Source organism: Dasypus novemcinctus, chromosome 15, assembly GCF_030445035.2.
Source record: "Dasypus novemcinctus isolate mDasNov1 chromosome 15, mDasNov1.1.hap2, whole genome shotgun sequence".
Lineage (NCBI taxonomy): Eukaryota > Metazoa > Chordata > Mammalia > Cingulata > Dasypodidae > Dasypus > Dasypus novemcinctus.
This window is the reverse complement of record NC_080687.1, coordinates 886,102-906,817: the sequence shown is the minus strand read 5'-3', so window position 1 is coordinate 906,817 and position 20,716 is coordinate 886,102. Positions and strand designations below refer to the sequence as shown.

The window sequence follows — 20,716 nt, the reverse complement described above, 5'->3', positions numbered from 1 at the left end:
GCTTGCTCTCTGTTCTTTCTTTGTCTTTTTAGGAAGTACTAGGAATCAAACCTGGGACGTCCCATGTGGGAGGGAGGTACCCAATCACTTGAACTACCTCCTTACCCCCTCATAACTTTCTAATTGAATATCTAAAAGTGTTTCTTGCCCTATTGCTTACTTGCATGTTTAATGTCTGTTATCATTTCTTAGATCAACAGGGATTAGATGTGTAATTTTGTGTAATTTTGAAAATTTGGTTCACCTCTTTCAGTTTTGCTTAAACTATTTAGTTATAGCATTACTGGAATCTTAAAAGTACCCACTCATACTGGAAACTCTAGAATAATGCTTTCAATATATTCATTCATAAAGAAAAGTGTTTCTTGGAGGCTTTTTCCACCCTTTTCATTATAAGATGTTATAAGGATTAGTTAATATTTCCTATAGTGCTTTGGATATGAGATATTTTAAGAAGAATTATTACAAGATGCATTTACACATTTAATTTTACATTTGCTGCTGTTTATTCCTCTGGCTGTAGTTTTGCTTGGATAAATTTAGAAGCATATGTTTATTATAATAATAAATAGCATCCTTGATATTTAAGATAAGTTAACTGAAAACTGTCTTAGATATTAATCTTGATTATTATTATTAAACATTATTTTGGAATTATTACCATAATTTATAAATGAAGAATCAAGAAATGTGCAAAAAGTGGTTGAAAAGTTCTTATGGCATAACATTACACTTGAGTATTTTATTTTAATGATTCATAGGTGATAGTGATTGTGAGATACGCCTTCAATTTAGTAATGACTGTGTGGGACTAAAGAAGCTAGTAAATGTTTTTTTATATTTTATGGAACATTCTTTTTCCCACAAGTATTAAAATGTAAACATTTTTTGAAATTTAGAAAAAGCTGTATTTGAGAAAATTGTACAAGAATAAGGGTGGAAGTGGATCTTTAAAATAGAATGATGTTAGGAAAGACAAGTATTTGAAGTCGTGACTGGATTTAAGTACTAGTTTTTCTACAAGGATGCCTCAGGACCCACCAAGTTAGTTCTGTTCCTTAAAAGTTAACATTGTCTGAATTACCCAGATTTAGGTCTCTCCTTAAAACATCTCTATTGCTTGTTAGGGAATTGGGTTTTAAGGAACACAGTCTCAGAATAGCCTCTCTAAATGGGGTGGGGGGAGCTCTGTCACTGACAATGCATGTTGAAGCAACATCTGAGAACAGGGTGTGTGGGCGGAATCTAGACTAGATCTCAGGCAGCTCTAGAAACCTGAGCAGCAAAATCTTGGCTCTCTTCTTTAGAGTTTCAATGTTAAAATCACTCCCCATCTTCAAGTGGTTGTTCTGCTCTTTTCTTTTTAACAGCCTGACTCACCCTCCACTTCATGTGTTTTGCTTGCTTCACTTATGAATGCCTCTAACTCGTGCACCGTTCTGGCTCACGTCCCGGCCCTCCGAGTCGTGGACCTGTGTCCTTTGCTGCCCGATGGCTGCGGCGTTTGTTCTCGTGGTTGACGGCCTGACTTCTGTGGCTCCCTGGCTCAGGTCCTTGAGAGGGCCGGCTGCATTTGTCTTGTTTCAGTCCGCGCCGTGCATCCCTGACTCATCTTGGGTAGAGTGTCTCTTCATCAGGTGCTCATGCCTCACCCAACTCTGGCTTAGCATGGAGCTTGGTCGGGGCAGTTATCCCTCCAGGGCTGCTGTCAGGGTCGTCCTTGGCAGAAGAGTGGGTTCAGTCTTCCATCTCAGACATCGTGGCTCAGCTCTGCTTCAGTGGAACTCTCCTTGGCATGTCCCTGCCTGACCTAACTTTCTTTCTCCAGTGCTTCTGTCTCTGAGACGGTCCTCATTCAGCATCCTGGAGTCATCCTTGTAAGCCTCAGCCTTACAGAAGTATCGCAGACTCTGTGTGTGCTGGTTGTTAAAGGCAGGGTCTGCTGTTTCATTAGTTGGCTTTTTTTTTTTTTTTTTTAAACTTTGGAGCTCAGGACCGTGAACTCGTTTGCTTCGTCTGACCTCCTGTAAGTGGTAGTATTAGTTTTCTGAAATGTAATAAAATTGGAATATGCTGATGTTATATTTATGTTTATAATTTTAGGCAGCAAAGGAACAGACTCAAGATTTAATAGTAAAAACCACTAAGCTTCAAGGTGAAAGGTAAGTGTTTTTGTTTTCTTACCTTATAGTTTCCTCTTGGGAATTGATTGGAAAGAAAATTATAGATAACTCCCGATAAAAGTTAATATAATAGGAAACCATCATTCAAAATGATAGAGCATACAAGATTCTGTGCTGTTATCCAAAGGGTGAGGGAAACATAAGAGCAATAGTTTATAGGCACTCTTCCTTCTTTGGAATAGAGGTGATGATGTATTATTGTTTGTTATGGAATTTGAAAGTAATTACTTTCTAAGATGTAGATTTTTCCAGATTTTTCCTCAAATTCATTATCTCTTTATATACCCATTATCGATCCCTTGTCCTATAACTGGGAGGTTAACTGTAAATTCATGTTATAGTCTACATAGACAGATACACTAAGTGTTTGTTGACTGAATGAGCGCGTGGAGGTGAGTACAGTTTGGGGAAGTGTGGTCTGCTGTTGGACGTGAGCCGTCCCTTGTGCGTTGGAGTCGTTCTGCAGGGGAGAGCACCCCACTGGGAGGAGTGTACCTCTGTTCCTCTGTGGCTGCTTGTTCTGGGTGTTGGTCATCAGTGTGCAGATAAGCCACCTTAGGTGCTTTGTGGTTGCATCGTGGATCCTCAGACCATGGCCCTTTGACTAAATTCAGCCCCGCTACCTGTTTTTTCTGATACACTTGCATTTGGGGATCATTTAGATTCATGCTTGATAGATTATATAATGTAAAATTGATATATGGGGATAATGGAAGAAAGAAGCAATATTTTGTGACTATGTTTAAGAAGATTTTCTAGAGATCCTGTGCATTTTTTTATTGCAATTTGTTTTTCTGCACAGTTTTCTTGAATGGGTGAATTCAGATTTATTCCTGTTCTTTTGTCTTTTGCTAAAAGACTACCTTTTTCTAGGTCTAATTCAGATTTGGACTTGAGAATGCTCAGATGAGAACATGTAGCAGCATTGGGGTGGGGCCCTGGTCCTTGCTCGGGGAGCGCTGAGATGCATGCTGAGGTCCAGTGTGTATAATCTGCACCTGCCCCGGTGAGCGACTTCTCGGCCTTGCTGCTGAGGGCTTTAATCAGCAGGAGAGAGGGGGAAGGTAGCGCCCGCATGCCCAGAAGTGCAGTTAAGCAGCTCGGCTGGAAGGGAAGGCTTTGTGGTGGAGGGCGTGGCATATTCAGGAGCTGGGAGAGGGGAGGAGCACAAGTCGGTCAGGTGGTGCTGGGCTCAGGTGCAGGTGGGAATAAATCACAGAGGAAGGCCTGCACCGTATTGTAGAGGGAATGGAGCCAGTGGGGAGGGGGTTAGAGAGGGACGAGGAGGGCAGGAGAGAGCTGTGCTTCATCGTAGGTGCAGAATTGGCCGAGGCTAGGAGTGGGCAAGGGAGAGCTGAGGACGGTTATGCCCAACACTTGGCAGTTTACTTATAGGAAGTAAGAGTTTTGTGAGGAGATAAGGGATGGATTAGGAGAAAGTGTTTAAAAGTATAGAGTTTAAGAACAGCTGCTGGCCAGGTTGGATGGACGGTGGTGCGAAGCGCTCTACCAGTGGTGTAGTAGCCCGTGTGGCCGCAGGCTGAGTCTATTCAGAAGAGGCCTGTGTGCGCAGGTGACGGGAGGATGTTTTCATATCACAACAGCTCTTCTCACAGAGAAGTTCCCTAGAAAATAAATTCCCAGATATGGAGCCAGAACATGAATTTTTCTCTTAATATTGGCTGACCACAGAAACAAGCTCGACTCAACTGAAAATGGTGACTCAAAACCAAGGGGATCACAGATCAGTAAGCCTGTGTACAAAGTGTCCTTGAACTTCCCTGCTCTGAGCTAGCTATTTCTGTGGCCATCTTTGCTGTGGTCTGCTGGTGTTCTTGTATTTAACTGTCTTTTCCTACTTAATCAGGGGTCCTGAGAGTAGTCTCAGTTCCTTCTCTGTAAGTTTCTCCAGGGCCTGACACGTAGCTCCAGCAAGGGGTTTTTCAGTGAAGAGAAGGGGAATGCAACTGTTGCAATGCCAGAGAAGGGCCGTGGAGTAAAAGCTGAGCTGATGGCTTTGTAGAGGCGCCTGTCGCTTTCGTGGGACTCCAGTGAGTGTCCTCACGGGCGACAGCATAATGCTGTCATGACTGTACGGGTACCTCCTGCGCGTGGCGCACACTGCACACGCCATTTTAGTGGGCCTGGGAATGCTTTTGGAAGATAAGATTTGTCAAGTGAACATTGGTGTGAACATATTTTAGGAAACTTGCACAACAGGAATGATTAAAAGATCCCAGGGCGCTGGCAGAGTTGTTTTTCCATTTTTAAATATTGCCTTTTCATTTTAACCACACGCTTTGTTAAGTAAGCAGTTAGCTTAAGGAATGGAAATGCTGTGAACTTACTTGGATAACATGATATTTTTGTTTAGACGTATGTGTAAATGATACAAATGTTTTTCCATCTGGTTAGAAGGAGATCAATCCTTGTACTTCAACAGATAAAGCGCCGTGTAGAAGTGTCTTCACAGAACTTCATCTTCTTAACATTTTTCCTTAATATTTTTTGCTAGTAAGAAATGGCCTTATGTAGAAATGGGTTTCATTGATAATAGTGGTAGGAAAAGTAGATCTACATGTACATACCTCCTTTTTTAAAAAAAGGTTATTGAAATCACTATTTATTATTTATTTTATTTTAAACCAGCCGTATTTCTCTGTGGACTCAGAAAAATGGTCTCTGACAAATGTTTGTGTTTCTTTTTGAGATGCAGTATGTTAAAGTGGAAAGAACACCAGCTTTGGAGACAAAAAAACCTGAATTCTAGTCTAAATCATGGTCAAGAATATACTAGATCTTTAATTTTAGACAAGTTATTTATTTATTTAAATATCCATTACCCAGGATTTTTTAAAAAAAGATTTATTTATTTCTCTCCCCTTCCACCCTCCCCGCCCTGGTTGTCTGTTCTCTATGTCTGTCTGCTGCGTCATCGTCTTTGTCCACTTCTGTTGTCAGCGGCATGGGAATCTGTGTCTCTTCTTGTTGGCGTCATTTCGCTGTGTCAGCTCTCTGTGTGTGCGGCGCCATTTCTGGGCAGGCTGCACTTTCTTTTGCGCTGGGCGGCTCTCCTTATGGGGTGCATTCCTTGCACGTGGGGCTCCCTTACGCGGAGGACACCCCTGCGTGGCAGGGCACTCCTTGCACGCATCAGCACTGTGCGTGGGCCAGCTGCACATGGGTCAAGGAGGCCCGGAGTTTGAACCACGGACCTCCCATGTGATAGATGGATGCCCTAACTACTGGGCCAAGTCCGCTTCCCGACAAGTTATTTGTTAACTTCCCTTAACCTCGATTTTCACATCTGAAAAATGGGAACAGTGTCTTTGTTACAGGGTTATTGTGGTGATTGCATGATTTACATAAGGTGTGAAGCACATTGCCTGGCATTGGTCAAGTGTTAGGTCTCCATTTCCACCCAATCCTGCTGGCTAGGAAGCTTTAGTGCTATTTTATGCTTAATTTCAATAGCTCTTCTCAGCTGTATTACTTCTCCTCTTTCCCCTTTATTTCTTACTATTTTATGCTTTTTAAAATAATTTTAATTGTGTTACTTGTAAACTCCTTTTGAAGGTTTTGAAGTTGATGCATAAAAGTGTAAAATCATTTATTTCACACAAATATATTGGTAAAAATATATTACAGAACTGTATGTGATAGAAGTTCTTTCCATGCCTAATAAAAGGCTGTGCGAAGGAGGGGAGGCTCCTCTTTCCTCTTAGTTCCTCTTCTCTTATATTCGACTTTCCAGACGAGAATGTTGTCAGTGACGTCCAGGGGAATGGGAGGAGAGGACCTCACCAGCTGACTGCAGTCGTGCGACTGCGCTGAGAACAAAGCGAGGGTCAGGCAGAGGAGGGTTAGCTCCTTTTCTTTCCTTACAGTGGTCGCACAGTGAAGTAAACAGTATGAAGAAAAATTTAAAAATAGCCCTTGGTTCACACTTCTTAAAATTGGTTTGGGAATGGTATGGATTTAAAAAAAATTTTTTTTAAATTTAAACTCTGATCTAATCATGTTTTTTTTTCTTTTCCTAATATATACGAGCTTGCATTTTGGGGCACATACTGTTTAAACTGGTTAAAATTGCTTATTTAACTACATGTACCAATATATACTTTTTCCAAGTTCTTTATTCCTTCTACCTGAAATTCCATTTCCCAGAATTCATCTGTTGAAAACTTATTTATCTTTTAAGGTCCCACTGTTGTTTATGCCTATCATGTATTTCCAAATATTTTGCAGTTTTCAGAATTTTAGGCAACTGAATGTGTTTTTATATCTATATTATATATATTCTCAAGGAAAGTTCTTTGAAGAGCTCAGTTTATGTAAAGGTTAATGTACCTTTTTGTATTACAGTTCTGTTATATAGCTGTTTTTTGTATTCATCTAGAAAGCTTTATAATAAAGTCACCAGAAGAGAATTAGGTGTCAGCTTGTGCTCCTTCCCAAAATGCGTTCCTGTTTTGGCACTTACCTTCTGTTTTGAGGTTCCAAACCCCTTGCTGGGCGTGATGTTCTGTGGCTGTGTTTTACCTGCTCTTTGTTCCCAGTGCTTTCTACCTGACTGGCCTATTGCATTGAGTGTGCCCACATGATTGCTTAAGTTGTTATTGCTGAAATTGCCTGTGATGGTTCTTACGTATTGAGAATTATTTGTAGGAATAACTCTGATTGTGCTTATACTTAAAGGAAAACTACTAAGGAATAAAAATATCAAACTGCAAGCATGTGTTAGACCCCTTTTAAAGCTATTTTGTATCATAATTCTAAGTGCAGTTACTTGAGATATAATTCACATTCTGTAGAATTGATCCATTTAAAGTGTACAATTTGATGGCTTTTCATATATTCACAGAGTTTGTGAAACCATCACCACAATCTACGTTTAGAACATTTCCATGGCTACCAACAGGAACCTTGTGTCCCTTAGCAGGTACTCTTCATTGCCCCCGCCCCCCTCTGAGCACACTCCCAGCGGTCGGCAGCCACTAAGCGTCTCTCTGCTTCTGTAGCCTTTCCTAGGTGGCATCCTGTATAAATGAAATCATATAATATGTGTCCTTCAGCATAAAATTTCAGGGTTCTTCCGTGTCACTGTAGCACATAGCAGAACTGTGCTCCGTTTTAACGACTAGCATCCCGTGGTGGATATGCTGCAGTTCATCTGTGCACCTCTTGGTGGTCACATGGCTTGTCTACTCTTTGCTACTCAGAATAGTGCTCGTGAACATCTGTGAACAAGTCTGCATGTGGACATGAGTTTTTGTTTTCTTGCTTAGGTACAGTCGTAGGAGTGGAATTGCTGGGTCAGATGTAACTGAACTTTCTGAGGAACCCAAACTCTTTCCGCAGTGGCTGCACCATTTTGCAGTTCCACCAGCAGTAGATGAGGGTTCCGATTTCTCCACATCTTCTCCAGCACTTGTTATTGTCCTATCAGGGCTGTCATAGTGGTTATGAAGTGGTACCTCAATTTGGTTTAGATTTGCATTTCTCTAATTACTATTGATGTTCAGCATCTTTCAGTATGCTTATTGACCATTTGTAGATCTTCTTTGTGGAAATTTAAGTTTGTTGCCCATCTTTTAATTGGGTTAAATATCTTTTATTATTGCATTGTAAAGGTTCTGGATTTTGGAGACAAGTCCCTTATCAGATACAAGATTTGCACATATTTCCTCCCATTCTGTGGGTTGTCTTTTTACTTTCTCAGTGATATCATTTGAAGCACAAATTTTTATATTTTGATGTAGTTCAGTTTATCTAAATTTTGTCACTTTTCCTTGCTATATTTTTAAGAGGTGTTTTTGCATTGAAAATTATTGTTCTATTTCCTAGCTTTAAAATAACTAAAATAAAAGATTCAGGAGTGTATTTTATTTTGCAGATTTAAAAATCATAGCATGAGATTGGAAATCCTGACAAGTGAACAGCCTAGTTATAGGATTTTCTCTCTAATGACTTTTTTTCTTTTATCTCATTAAAAAAAATTATTAACTTTAAGTTTGATATATTATAGAAATATACAGTGGTCAGTTTCAGGGATTTAAAAAAAATACTGGGGAGCAGATGTAGCTTAAGTGGTTGAGCTCCTGCTTCACATTGAAGGGGTCCTGAGTTCGATCCTGGATACTTCCTAAAAACAAAACAAAAAACTTCTTAAGGATTATATAATTGACAGCCAGGTCTTTAAAAGTCCTAAAGGGCACTAGGCAGCCTATTTCACTTTGTTTCCTTTGTATAAGTTAAATAAAAGGGACTTCTAAAAGTACTTTTGCTTTCTTTAAAAAGTATTTTTTTCCCCCTGAATTATGTTAATATATATCCACTGTTTAAAATTTAGAGAGGAAAATTAAAATCAGCTGGTAATTCCACCACCCAGCTATAGCTACTCTTAACACTTCGATGTATTTATTTCCTTTCAGAGAGTGTGCATAATTACACTCCACTTTATTCACTTAATACTTATATATATTTTACCATGTCTTTTATGTCTAGAAAATATGGTTTTTAATAGTGACATTAGATTGTGTCTTGTGGATAAACATATCTTTACCATTTAAAAAATAATATTTCTATTGTTCCCATAATAATAAAAGTAATGGTTTAGTAAATATTTCTAAATCATTCTGTACTTTTAAAGTTATTTCCTTAGTATAAATTCCTAGAACTGTAATTATTGGGTCAAATGTTATAAACATTTAACGTCTTGATACATATTGCCAAATTTTGCTCCAGAAAGGTTATGCAAATTTGTATTTCCATCAGCAGTATTTGACAGTGTCTATTTTATATAAAACCTTGTCAGTACTGTCATTGAAGAAAAGCCTTTGCTGATTTCATAGATGAAAAATGGTGTCATTGTGTTTTTTTCTTTCCTGTTTTTAAATTTATTGAAGTATATCACTCATACATAATAAGCATATGGTAATAGTTGTGAGCCTGCAAAACAAACATATGTAACATCATACAGGGCTTTCATATCTCACCCTACCACCAACACCTTGCACTGTTGTGAAGCATTTTTAACTAATGATTAAAGACTGTCCTCAAAATATTACTACTAATCCAAGTATCTTACATTTGGTGGATTCTTTCCCCAACCTACCCTATTATTATTTTTTATATCATTTATATATGGTCATACATAAAGTATAACTGTATAGTAAAAGTTGTGAACTTAAAAGAGCAAACATGCGTTACATCATGTATGGGTCCCATATATCACCCCACCACTAACACCCTGCATTATTGTGAGGCATTTGTTATAAATTATGAAAGAATGTCATGAAAATTTTACAATAGTCCTTATCTTACATTTGGTGTATTTTTCCCCGAACCCACCCTCTTAGTATTTTTAAAATATATATTTATGACAAAAGTTGTAAACTTACAAAACAGTCATACACATGTGCAGAATTCCCATACAACACCCTCTATCAATATACCACACCATGGTAGAACATTTGTAACAGATTATGAGATAATATCATCAGAATATTACCAGATATATAATGTACATTTGGCACACTTTTTCCATACTCGCCCATTGTCGACACAGTATATCTTTGGCATAGATGCATGAATGTTACATTACTGTTAACCACAGTTCATAAGTCACTCCAGTTGTATTTTTCCTATGCTTCTCCACATTCTCACCACCTTGCAATAGTGACATACATCTGCCCTAGCTCACAAAGGACACTCTTGCATCTGTACCATCAATAATTCTCATCCATCTTTGGGTTTACTGTGTGACTCAGTCCCTAGATTATTCTCTACCTTTTTTCAATTGGCATTTACATCCCTAGACTACCCTTTTCAACCACACTCCCATTTATAAATCAGCATGCTACTCACTGTAATGTGTTACCATCAACTCTATACATTTTCCTACTTTTACAGTAAAGTTAATTAAAACTTCTGCATATATTAAACATCAGTAGTCCATCTCCATCCTACTCTTACCTCCTTTAAGATCCACCAGGTCTTGAAGATGTTTTCCTATATTTTCTTCTAGAAGCTTTATGGTTCTTTTATGTTTAGGTTTTTGATCCAATTTTGAATTCATTTTTATATAAGGTGTGAGATAGGAGTCCTCTTTCCTTTTGTCTATGGATATCCAGTTCTCCCAGCACCATTGTTGAATGGACTGCTCTGCTTGAGCTGGGTGGGTTTAATAGGCATGTCAAAAATCTCTTGATCATAGATGTGAGGGTCTATTTCTGAACTATCAATTTGGTTCCATTGATCTATGTATCTTTCTTTATGCCAGTACCATTCTGTTTTTACCACTTTAGCTAGGTAATATTTAAAGTCTGGAAGTCAGAGTCTTCCAACTTTGCTTTTCCTTTTTAAGATGTTTCTGGCTATTCAGTATCCCTTACCCTTCCAAATAAATTTGATAATTGTGTTTTCCATTTATTTTTTAAAATGCTGGTGGAATTTTTATTGGGTTTGCATTGAATCTGTATATCAAATTGGGTAGAATTGACATCTTAATGATATTTAGTCTTCCAATCCGTGAGCATGGAATGTTCTCCCAATTATTTAGGTCTTTTTTGATTTCCTGTAACAATGAGATGTCGTTTTCTGAATACAAGTTCTTTACATTGTTGGTTAAGTTTATTCCTCAATGTTTGATTCTTTTAGTGGCTATTGTGAATGGAATTTTTTCCCCTAACTTCCTCCTCAGATTGCATATTACTCGTGTCTTTTATTTTAAAGATTTATTTATTTATTTCTTCCTCCCCTTGTTGTTTTGTGCTTGTTGTCTGCTCTCTGTGTCCATTTGCTGTATGTTCTTCTGTGTCTGCTTGTCTTCTCTTCAGGTGGCACCAGGAACTGATCCTGAGAGCTTCCAGAGTGGGGAGAGAGGTGCTCAGTCTCTTGCACCAACTCACCTCCCTCTCCTGCAACTCTCATTACATCTCCCCCGTCTCTCTTTTTGTTGTGTCATCTTGCTGTGCCAGCACTCTACATGGGCCAGCACTCCTGCCCGGGGCAGCTCTCTGCGTGGGCCAGCACTCCTGCCCGGGGCAGCTCTCTGCGTGGGCCAGCACTCCTGCCCAGGGCAGCTCTCTGCGTGGGCCAGCACTCCTGCCTGGGGCAGCTCTCTGCGTGGGCCAGCACTCCTGCCCGGGGCAGCTCTCTGCGTGGGCCAGCACTCCTGCCCGGGGCAGCTCTCTGCGTGGGCCAGCACTCCTGCCCGGGGCAGCTCTCTGCGTGGGCCAGCACTCCTGCCCGGGGCAGCTCTCTGCGTGGGCCAGCACTCCTGCCCGGGGCAGCTCTCTGCGTGGGCCAGCACTCCTGCCCGGGGCAGCTCTCTGCGTGGGCCAGCACTCCTGCCCGGGGCAGCTCTCTGCGTGGGCCAGCACTCCTGCCCGGGGCAGCTCTCTGCGTGGGCCAGCTTGCCTTCACCAGTAGGCCCTGGGAATTGAACCCTGGGCCTCCAATATGGTATATGGGAGCCCTTAGAGCCTATTTCTCCTAATATAGCTACTCTGGCTTTTTTTTTCTTTTTTGTTAGTGCATGCATGGAATATCTTTTTCCAGCCTTTCACTTTCAATCTATTGGTATCTGTAGCAGTTTGATATGGTTATTAATTCCAAAAAATAGATATTGGATTATATTTGTAATCTGGTCTTTACCTGGGCATGATTGAGTTATGATTAGGGCTTTGATTGGGCCTCATCATTGGGGTGTTAAGGCCCCACCCCTTGATGGGTGGGGACGCACAGATAAAAGGCATGGGAAAGAACAGAGTTAGGGGTTTCTGATGTTGGAGTTTTGATGTTGGAGTTTGATGCTGAGTGTTAAGCTGGAGCCCCAGGAGTCAGCATGCAGAGGAAAGAGAAGCAAGCCCCCAGAAGAGAGGACCTGAGCCAGGAGAATAATACAGAGGAATAGAGACAGCTCCTTAGACAAGTATGAAACCCTGGGAGAGAGACAGAGCCATTTGCCTGATAGTATACAGCTAACCTTGTGGAGGAAACAGAGGAGCTGAACCCAGAGGAACCTAGGAAGCCTGAGCCCTCACAGACGCTGGCAGCCATCTTGCTCCAACACGTGAAGATAGACTTTGGTGAGGGAAGTAACTTACGCTTTATGGCCTTGTATCTGTAAGCTCCTACCCCATATAAATACCCTTTTTTAAAAACCAACCAGTTTCTGGTATTTTGCCTCAGCACCCCTTTGGCTGACTAATACAGAGTCCTTGGATCTGAGGTGAGTTCCTTGCAGACTTCATATAGATGGCTCATATTTTCTTATCCATTCTGCCAGTCTCTATCTTTTGACTGGGGCGTTTAATCCATTAACATTCAGTGTTATTACTGTAAAGGCAGTTCTTTACCCATTTTAACCTTTGGGTTTTATCTATCATATTTTATTTTCACCACTCCTTTGATACTTGTAGTTACTTTCACTAGTAAAATCTTCATTTCTAGACTCTCTTCTAGGCCTCTGTCTCCTGTCTTGTCTTTTCAGGCTATAGTACACCCTTTAGTATTTCTTACAAAGCTGGTCTCTTGGTTACAAACTCTCTCAGTTTCTGTTTATCTTTGAATATTCTAATCTCGCCTTCATTTTTGAAAGACAATCTTGCCAGATATAAGATTCTTGGCTGGAAGTTTTTCTCTTGCAGTGTCTTAATTATATCATACCACTGTCCTCGTGCTTCCATGGTTTCTGATGAGAAATCACTTAATCTTACTGGGTATCCCTTTTATGTTATGCCTTGCTTTTCTTTTCTCTTAGAATTTGGCATTTGTCATTCTGATTACTGTGTGTCTTGGAGTTGGTCTATTTGGATTTTTTCGGTGAGAGTATGATGTGCTTCTTTGACGTAGATATCTATGTCCTTCAGTAGAGTTAGGAAATTTTCTCCTATTCTTCAGATATTCTTTCTGTTCCTTTTCCCTTCTGTTTGGGACACCCATGACATGTACTTTTGTATGTCACTTGCTGTCATTTAGTTCTGTGAGACCTTGTTCAATTTTTTCCGTTCTTCATCTGTTTATATATATATATATATATATATATATATTTAATTAAAGTTAATTGATCACAAGGAACGTTACATTAAAAAACAAAAAACATAAGGGGTTCCCCACCCCCTACCACATCATTTTTGTAAATTGTATTTTTTTAAAGATACATACATCACAAAAAAAATGTTACATTGAGAAATATAAGAGGTTCCTGTATACCCCCCACCCTCTACCCCTCCACCCCACTCTTCCCACACCAACCTCCCCCCCCATCATTGTGGCACACTCATTGCACTTGGTGAACACATTTTGGGGCACTGCTGCACTACATAGATAATAGTTTATCCTATAGTTCGCACTCTTCCCCCAGTACAATCAATGGGTTATGGCAGGATATATAAAGTCCAGCATCTGACCCTGCAGTATCATTTAGGACAACTCAGAATCCCAAAAATGCCCCCACATTACATCTCTTCTTCCCTCTCCTTGCCCTCAGCAACTACTGTGGCCACTTTCTCTACCTTGATGTTAAAATTTCTTCTATTACTCATCATAGTAGTTTTATATAATAGAATATCAGTAAGTCCACTCGATTCCGTATTTTATTCCTCTCTCCTGTGGGTCCTAGGATGGTGATGTCCACTCTACCTCTAAATTGTGAGGAACCTTAGATCCCACATGGCTGATGGATGGGATTCTCCTGCTTGTAGTTATTGGCACTCTTGATTCCCTGGTGTGGTGGTTGACCATCTCTACCTCCTTGTTAGCTGACCTGGGTAAGACCAATGAACCAGAGAGTAGGAGTCGCCACTCTGCTGAGGCTCAGGGCTCAGCTGGCACATGGGCAGTCCAGAGATTCAAGTCCCCAGAGTGGACCATCCCTAGCGCCAACTACAGGTTCAGTAAAAATGAGAAGAGGCATGTGTGGAAAAGTCACATCTGAGTCCAGCTCCATCACCCTCAGGAGCACAAATTCCAAAGTAGGGCCCTCTGACATGGCACAGAGCTCCAAATCCATATGACCATATACCCCGTGGATCTCTGTAGCCTGCAGGAGAACCAGTTTCATCTGTTTTTGTATGTTCACTTTTGAAGGCCATTTCATCAAGCTCACTGGCTCTTTCTTCTGCCTCCTCAAATCTGTTATTGTATGATTCCAGTGTATTTTTTATTCATTTTTTGCACCTTTCATTCCCATAAGTTCTGCTATTTTTCTATGTATGCTTTCAAATTCTTTTTGCTCATCCATGTCTTCTTAATATCCTTAATCGCTCTAGCCATCCTATTTAATTTACCAAGGAGATTTGTTTGAACATCTATGATTACCTGTCTCAATTCCTTTATGTTATCTGGAGGCTTATCTTGTTCCTTGAGCTGTGCCATATTTTCCTGTTCCTTGGTGTGGATTGTAATTTTTTGTTAGTGTTTGGTATCTGGCTTACTAGAGTATTTATTCTGGGTGCAGTTTTTCTCTTTAGTTTAGGGCTTGCTCTTTCTCACTTGCTGGTTGTGTAGTAGTAGGAGCCAAGGATGTAGTTGGTCCTGTAAGCTGTGGAGCCTCAAGCTGCCCTCATTGTCCCAGGTACCGATGAAGCTTTTCCCAGCTTTCTTCTTTGCCAGGTGTAGGGACAGAGTCACAGCTGTGTGTAATAATCCAAGTCGTGCTGGCCCAGACTGTAGTTGCCTGGAGAGACTTAAGAACTTTCACGTCCTTTCTCCCCTCCCTGGAGCGGGGATGGAGCTGCAGATGTGGGCAGCAAGCTTTGCTGTGCAGGTCCAGAGTGACCACAGTTGCCCGGTAGACTTTCGACTGTTCAGTCTGTGGCAGCTGAATGGCCCGCCAGCCTCCTCCCTGCAGAGGTGGGGCTGGAGCCTAGGCTAGGGCTGCAGGCCGATCTGGGTGAAAGAAGCCAGTTCCTGTAGTCACTGCGATTTTAATCAGCCCTGATGCCCCTCATAGCAGGGGTGGAGTAAAAAATGGCGACTACCAGCCTCCTTCCAACTTGGACATGTTCGATTTTTAGCCGTTTTGGGGGTTTAGCCTCCTGCATTTGCTCATCAGCTGAAGTTGGTGCCCAGCTGTCTCCTCCTCCCTGCTTTTGGGAAGTGGAGCTTCCAGCTCCAGCCGCAGAGCAGCTCCCGAGGCTTGTGCCGCCAGTGGAGGACGGCACCTGCCCTTGTGGAGCGCAGCCCTCTGCGCATGGGTCTTCTCTGCTCCTCCATTCATTCAGGGACGCTGCAGGATGCTCTTGTGGTCTCCTGGAGCCCCCACACAGGTGCTTTAGAGAGCTCTGGTGATGACTACCTGCCTTGCAGCATGAATGACTCTAGGAGCGCCTTACTCTGCTGCCATCTTGCTGGTTGTTCCATATTGTGATAATTTACGTTTGTTTGAATATTGGAGAGTCAATTTTTTTCAAGTGTTTTGCCATTTATATTTTGTCACTTTCTTGGTTTGTATTTATGTACAGTTTTCTGTTAGTATTTTTCTTATTGCTTTGAGATTATTTTGCAGAGGTGAGGTCTAGGAGGTAGAGTTAAAATATGACAAATATTTCTGGGGAAAGGCAACGTAAGCTTCATAAGTGATGTTTTGGAATGGTTTGAAGGACTCATAAAGAGTAAATGGTCAATTTTATATATTCTAGTAATACATGAATACATGTGTTACAGCTTCATCTATGTGTGTATACTTTTTTTAAAAAAAATAAATTGATTTGCTATAATCTTTTTCTATAACCTCTTTTTTGTACTTATTAAATGTCTTATAAATAAATCTTTTAAAATTAATACCAATATATCTATTTCATGTTTATCTGCTGCATATTATTCCATATTATGTATGTGCCATTTTATTTACATTATAACTTCTTTATATACTAAACAGTGAGTTCATGAGCACATCTAAAAAACTCTAGAAGTTGTAATTTATATACCATCATGTATATATTTTAGGTTAACTTCTATTTCATGTAATTCTTACTTATATATTAAAGTTCCTCCAAAAGACAGCACACTTCAGTTGTGGTGTAAGATTAGGGCAGGTTCTGAATATGGTGTACTTTCTGTCACATCAGGTCCTAGCATAGGGCCCTACCCATTGAAGGTCCGCGTTAATGCAAGTTGAATGCACATATACTAAGAATAGCTTTCTAGCAGAAAGGTGGTGAAAATTCACTGGGAAAGAATATAGGAGTTAAACTCAAGGGTAGTATGATTTAAACAAATGTATTAGAATTTATTCAATCACTACAGTAAAAGCTGACATCTTGATCTGCCAAATATTTATTTTAGTAATGGGGCCCTTGTTAAAAATAGTTTTGAGCCGCCTTTTTTATAGATACAGAGGCTATGGTTCAAAGTCTTTATGTCATGGATTGAATTTTAGATACAGTCACCCATTTTTTTTGGAATGAATTTTAATGATTAAAGGATGTAATCAAGAAGGCTAATACTAGTTTTTGTTAAAACAAGATGGAACTGAAAACTGAAGAGACTAATTTTCTTCGTGCTTTTTAAATCGACTCTAAAGACAGACCTTAAAGAAGCTCCAAAAAGGTTTTAGTTGAAATGCTTAAGTTGTTTTTTAGTTAGTTTAAATCTTGTATGATAGTGATTGGAGGGGAGAGTCTAAAACAAAGCCTGTGGCGATAACACTGAAAAATGAGAAAAAGATGGTTAAGGACATATGCCATTTAACCTGTGAAAATTGTGATTTACTTTACCATTTGAGATAACTAGACTGTGACTGCCACCTGGAGGACTTTGCTTTTGTAGCTTCCTGTATTATTTGGCAGGAATGTTTGATTTAGTGAACTTAAAAACCTCACAACCAAAGAGTGCAAACAAAACCGAGAGTACAGAATCGGCTAGACAAAGGGCATTCCTGCTTCTCTGTGTTCCGTCTCGCTCGGGGATAGGCAGCTTGTATCCTTACCACCCAGAGCCCTCCTGAGGACACCGCCTGTCTGAGGTTCTGGAAGCCAGCAGCGCGAGTGTCTGCTGTGGTTTCTGACTTGCTTTAGACGGTTACATTCCAGATCAGACTTTGCCTTTTTCTAACAATCACATGGCCTAGAAGGGTCATAGAACTCATAATTATGGTTGCATAATATAATCTAAAAGATGTTTTTTATTACTCTATTATATGGAAAAAGTGGGGAAGGCAGAAGTAGAGAAGTGACTATAGATTTATGAGGAATTGGCAGATAGGTTGTTGACTTCTATTTCTAATCTAAAAAAAATGTAATAGGTCTAATTTGGGGTTGCTGTGTATGTTATATTAAAACTTCCAAGGCTTAGGGCATTTAAGAGAGAAGAAATTAGTTGAAAGCAGTGGGATATTTCTCTCCTGTAAAATAGCCTTGTTATTGCAAGTTGAACTATTCGAGTACATGAATTGGCTTGTACTTAAGTGGCTGAGGATTTGTACTGCAGGGACCATTTTAGAACTTATTTATTCTTTTGCGTAATGATCAACTCCTTTTACTATGAGTAAGACTACCAGAACATTATTAGTTAATTTTATCACCTACATGCTTGATGAGCTTCCAATTTTGAGGCAGAAATGAGGCTTTAGAAGATGTTGAGGGTCTTTCACATCTTTGTTTTAAAGAGTTATTAGCCCTGAGATTCAATTTGTTTTAAAGTTTTGTAAAGGCATAGCATGCTTGATTTTTGTTATTTACTTTTTGTTTTAGTCAGAGATTAGAAATAAGAGCACAAGTTGCAGACGCCTTCTTATCCAAGTTCCAGCTGACTTCTCTTGAAATGAGTCTTCTCCGCGGTCCAAGAGAGGGCCCCATCTCCGAGGTATGCTGTGGGCAGCTACAGATCATGGAGCAAAATAAAAACTTGATGTGAAAATATTTTTAATTTTTTATTTAATTTTTGTTTCTTTTCCCTCCCACCCTCCCAGTTGTCTGCTCTGTGTGTCCATTTGCTGTTTATGTTTCTTTGCCCACTTCTATCCTTATCAGCGGCACTGGGAATCTATGTTTCTTTTTGTTGCTTCATCTTGTTTTGTCAGCTCTCCATGTGTGCAGCGCCTTTCTTAGGCAGGCTTGCACTTTCTTTCGCGTTGGGCGGCTCTCCTTATGGGGCGCACTGCTTGCGCGTGGGGCTCCCCTCTGCAGGGACACCCCTGCGTGGCACGGCACTCCTTGCGTGCATCAGCACTCTGCATGGGCCAGCTCCACACGGGTCAAGGAGGCCCGGGGTTTGAACCGTGGGCCTCCCATGTGGTAGGCGGATGCCCTATCCATTGGACCAAGTCCGCTTCCCTATTTTTAAATTTTAAAGATGCATATTTTAAAAACTTGTTTTATTTTTATTTTTTTGTCTTAATTTTTTTAATATTACATTAAAAAAATGTGAGATCTCCATATACCCCCCACCCCCCTGACCCCACTCCTCCCCCCATAACAACAATCTCCTCCATCATCATGAGACATTCATTGCATTTGGTGAATACATCTCTGAGCACTGCTGTACCTCATGGTTAATGGTCCACTTCATAGCTCACTCTCCCATATTCCATCCAGTGGGCCATGGGAGGATGTACAGTGTCCGGTAACTGTCCCTGCAGCACCACCCAGGACAACTCCAAGTCCCGAAAACGCCCCCACATCTCATCTCTTCCTCCCAGTCCCTACCCCCAGCAGCCACCATGGCCACTTTCTCCACACCAGTGCCACATTTTCTTCAATTACTAATCACAGTAGTTCATGAATAGAATATCAGTAAGTCTACTCTAATCCATACTCTATTCCTCCATCCTGTGGACCTTAAAATGGTTGTGTCTACTCCACATCTATATCAAGAGGGGGCTTAGATTCCAGATGAATGCTGGATGCAATTCTCCTGCTTTCAGTTGCAGGCAGTCTTGGCTCCCTGGTGTGGTGGTTGACCTTCTTCACCTTCATGTTAGATGAGTGGGGTAAGTCCAGTAAACCAGAGTGTACGAGTTGCAAGTCTGTTGAGGCTCAGGGCCTGGCTATCACATGATCAGTCCAGAGATTCAGGTCCCCTGGGTATACATTAAACCCCAGCATCAACTACAGTTCCAGTAAAAGTAAAAGAGACTTGTGGACAAAGATCACATCTAAGTCCAGCTCCATTGTACAGAAACACAAACTCCAAATTAGGGCCAACTGAGATGGCACTGAACTCCATCTGCCATGACCATAGAACCTATGGGCCTTTGTAGCCCTCAGAAGAACCAGTACCTGAGGTTGTATCTACTTTTTCTGTGTCTGGGACTCTGCTCAGGTGTTCATAAGGGCGACCCCTCTGATAACCTCCTGGCTCTTTTTGGAGACTCATAGCCATATAAACTCATTTGTCCTTTCCATTTCCCCCTTTTCTTCAGGTCAAAAAGCATTTTTAACTCCTGGTATTATATGTAGACTGAGATATTCTGCTGGTCTGAGTTGACCCTTTTATTCAAGGTCATTTTCTAGTTACATCATCAGCTGGTACTTGGTAGTAATCCCTCGGCGCCAGGGAGGCTCATCCCCGGGAGTCATGTCCCATGCTGGGGGGAAGGCAACACATTTACATGCTGAGTTTGGCTTAGAAACTGGCCACATTTGAGCAACATGGAGGCTCTCAGGAGGTAACTCTTAGGCACTCTGCAGCTCTAGGCCTTGTTCTAATTTCAGGTGCACAGGCTCACAAGCATAGTCATTAGCATCAAGGGCTGGTTGTTGGACCTTCCTTCTTTTTTGGTCTTTACTGTTGGACTTGGGGAATTGTTTGCTGTTCCTTTAGGGACTGTGATACAGCTCTCCTGGCCAGGAACTCAGCCCTCCCTCAGTTGTTTTTAATTGTAACCACTATGAAAATATCCAAACATTTTTATGTACCCTGGATATATATCCAGGGTGAAAACTTATTTTAAATAAAATTCTTTTCAGAGTAATTCAACATGCTTTTTTTAAGAAATGAAACAGTACAACGAGACTTCTAATAAAACATTATCACCTCTTCTACCCCTTCTGCCTTTAAGTTCTTTGGCACCCATTTTCAGCCTTGCTAATTCCTTCTTTTGTATCTTTTGTATATACTGTATTCTAGATCTCCAGTTAAGACTATCCTTTGATTATTATGTTAAGTGTTGTCTGCTGGAAGTAGGAGAATTTAGCCTCTTACCTGCCTTCTGCGCCCTCCTCCCAACACAGACATAAATACACTCACACTTTCTTTCCTCCATTTTTTACTTTACAATTTTGTCACACTTTCTGTTTACATTATAGTACAATTATTCTATGCTTTCTTTTACAGTTTTTTGTTTTTCCTAGAGGTGGAAATTGCTTATTTTCTATTTTTCTAATTTTTTTAACCTATCACCATTCTTTCCAAACTCAGTGACAGAAGTATCAAACATCTTAATAAGGTAAATATTAGGGAAAGGTTCGTATCTTTCTTTTTTCTTTAAGGCATTCTGTTTTTCTGGAAAGCGATCCTTCAGTTTTCCTGGAAGGCGGGTGGTATAGCCTGTCCTAGTTCTGAGCCTGAGCATGAGAAGGGCC

General features: G+C 40.6%; 1 protein-coding gene across 2 annotated transcripts in view; it reads left to right on the top strand.

The window, feature by feature from the left end:
- Positions 1 to 20,716, top strand: part of COG6 (component of oligomeric golgi complex 6) — an 88,375-nt gene that overhangs the window by 12,978 nt on the left and 54,681 nt on the right. For both annotated transcript variants that reach the window (XM_004450938.3, XM_071208136.1), the window contains 2 exons: positions 2,104 to 2,162; positions 17,885 to 17,996. In XM_004450938.3, coding sequence (XP_004450995.2) covers positions 2,104 to 2,162; positions 17,885 to 17,996 — 171 coding nt within the window. The remainder of the gene's footprint in view (positions 1 to 2,103; positions 2,163 to 17,884; positions 17,997 to 20,716) is intronic.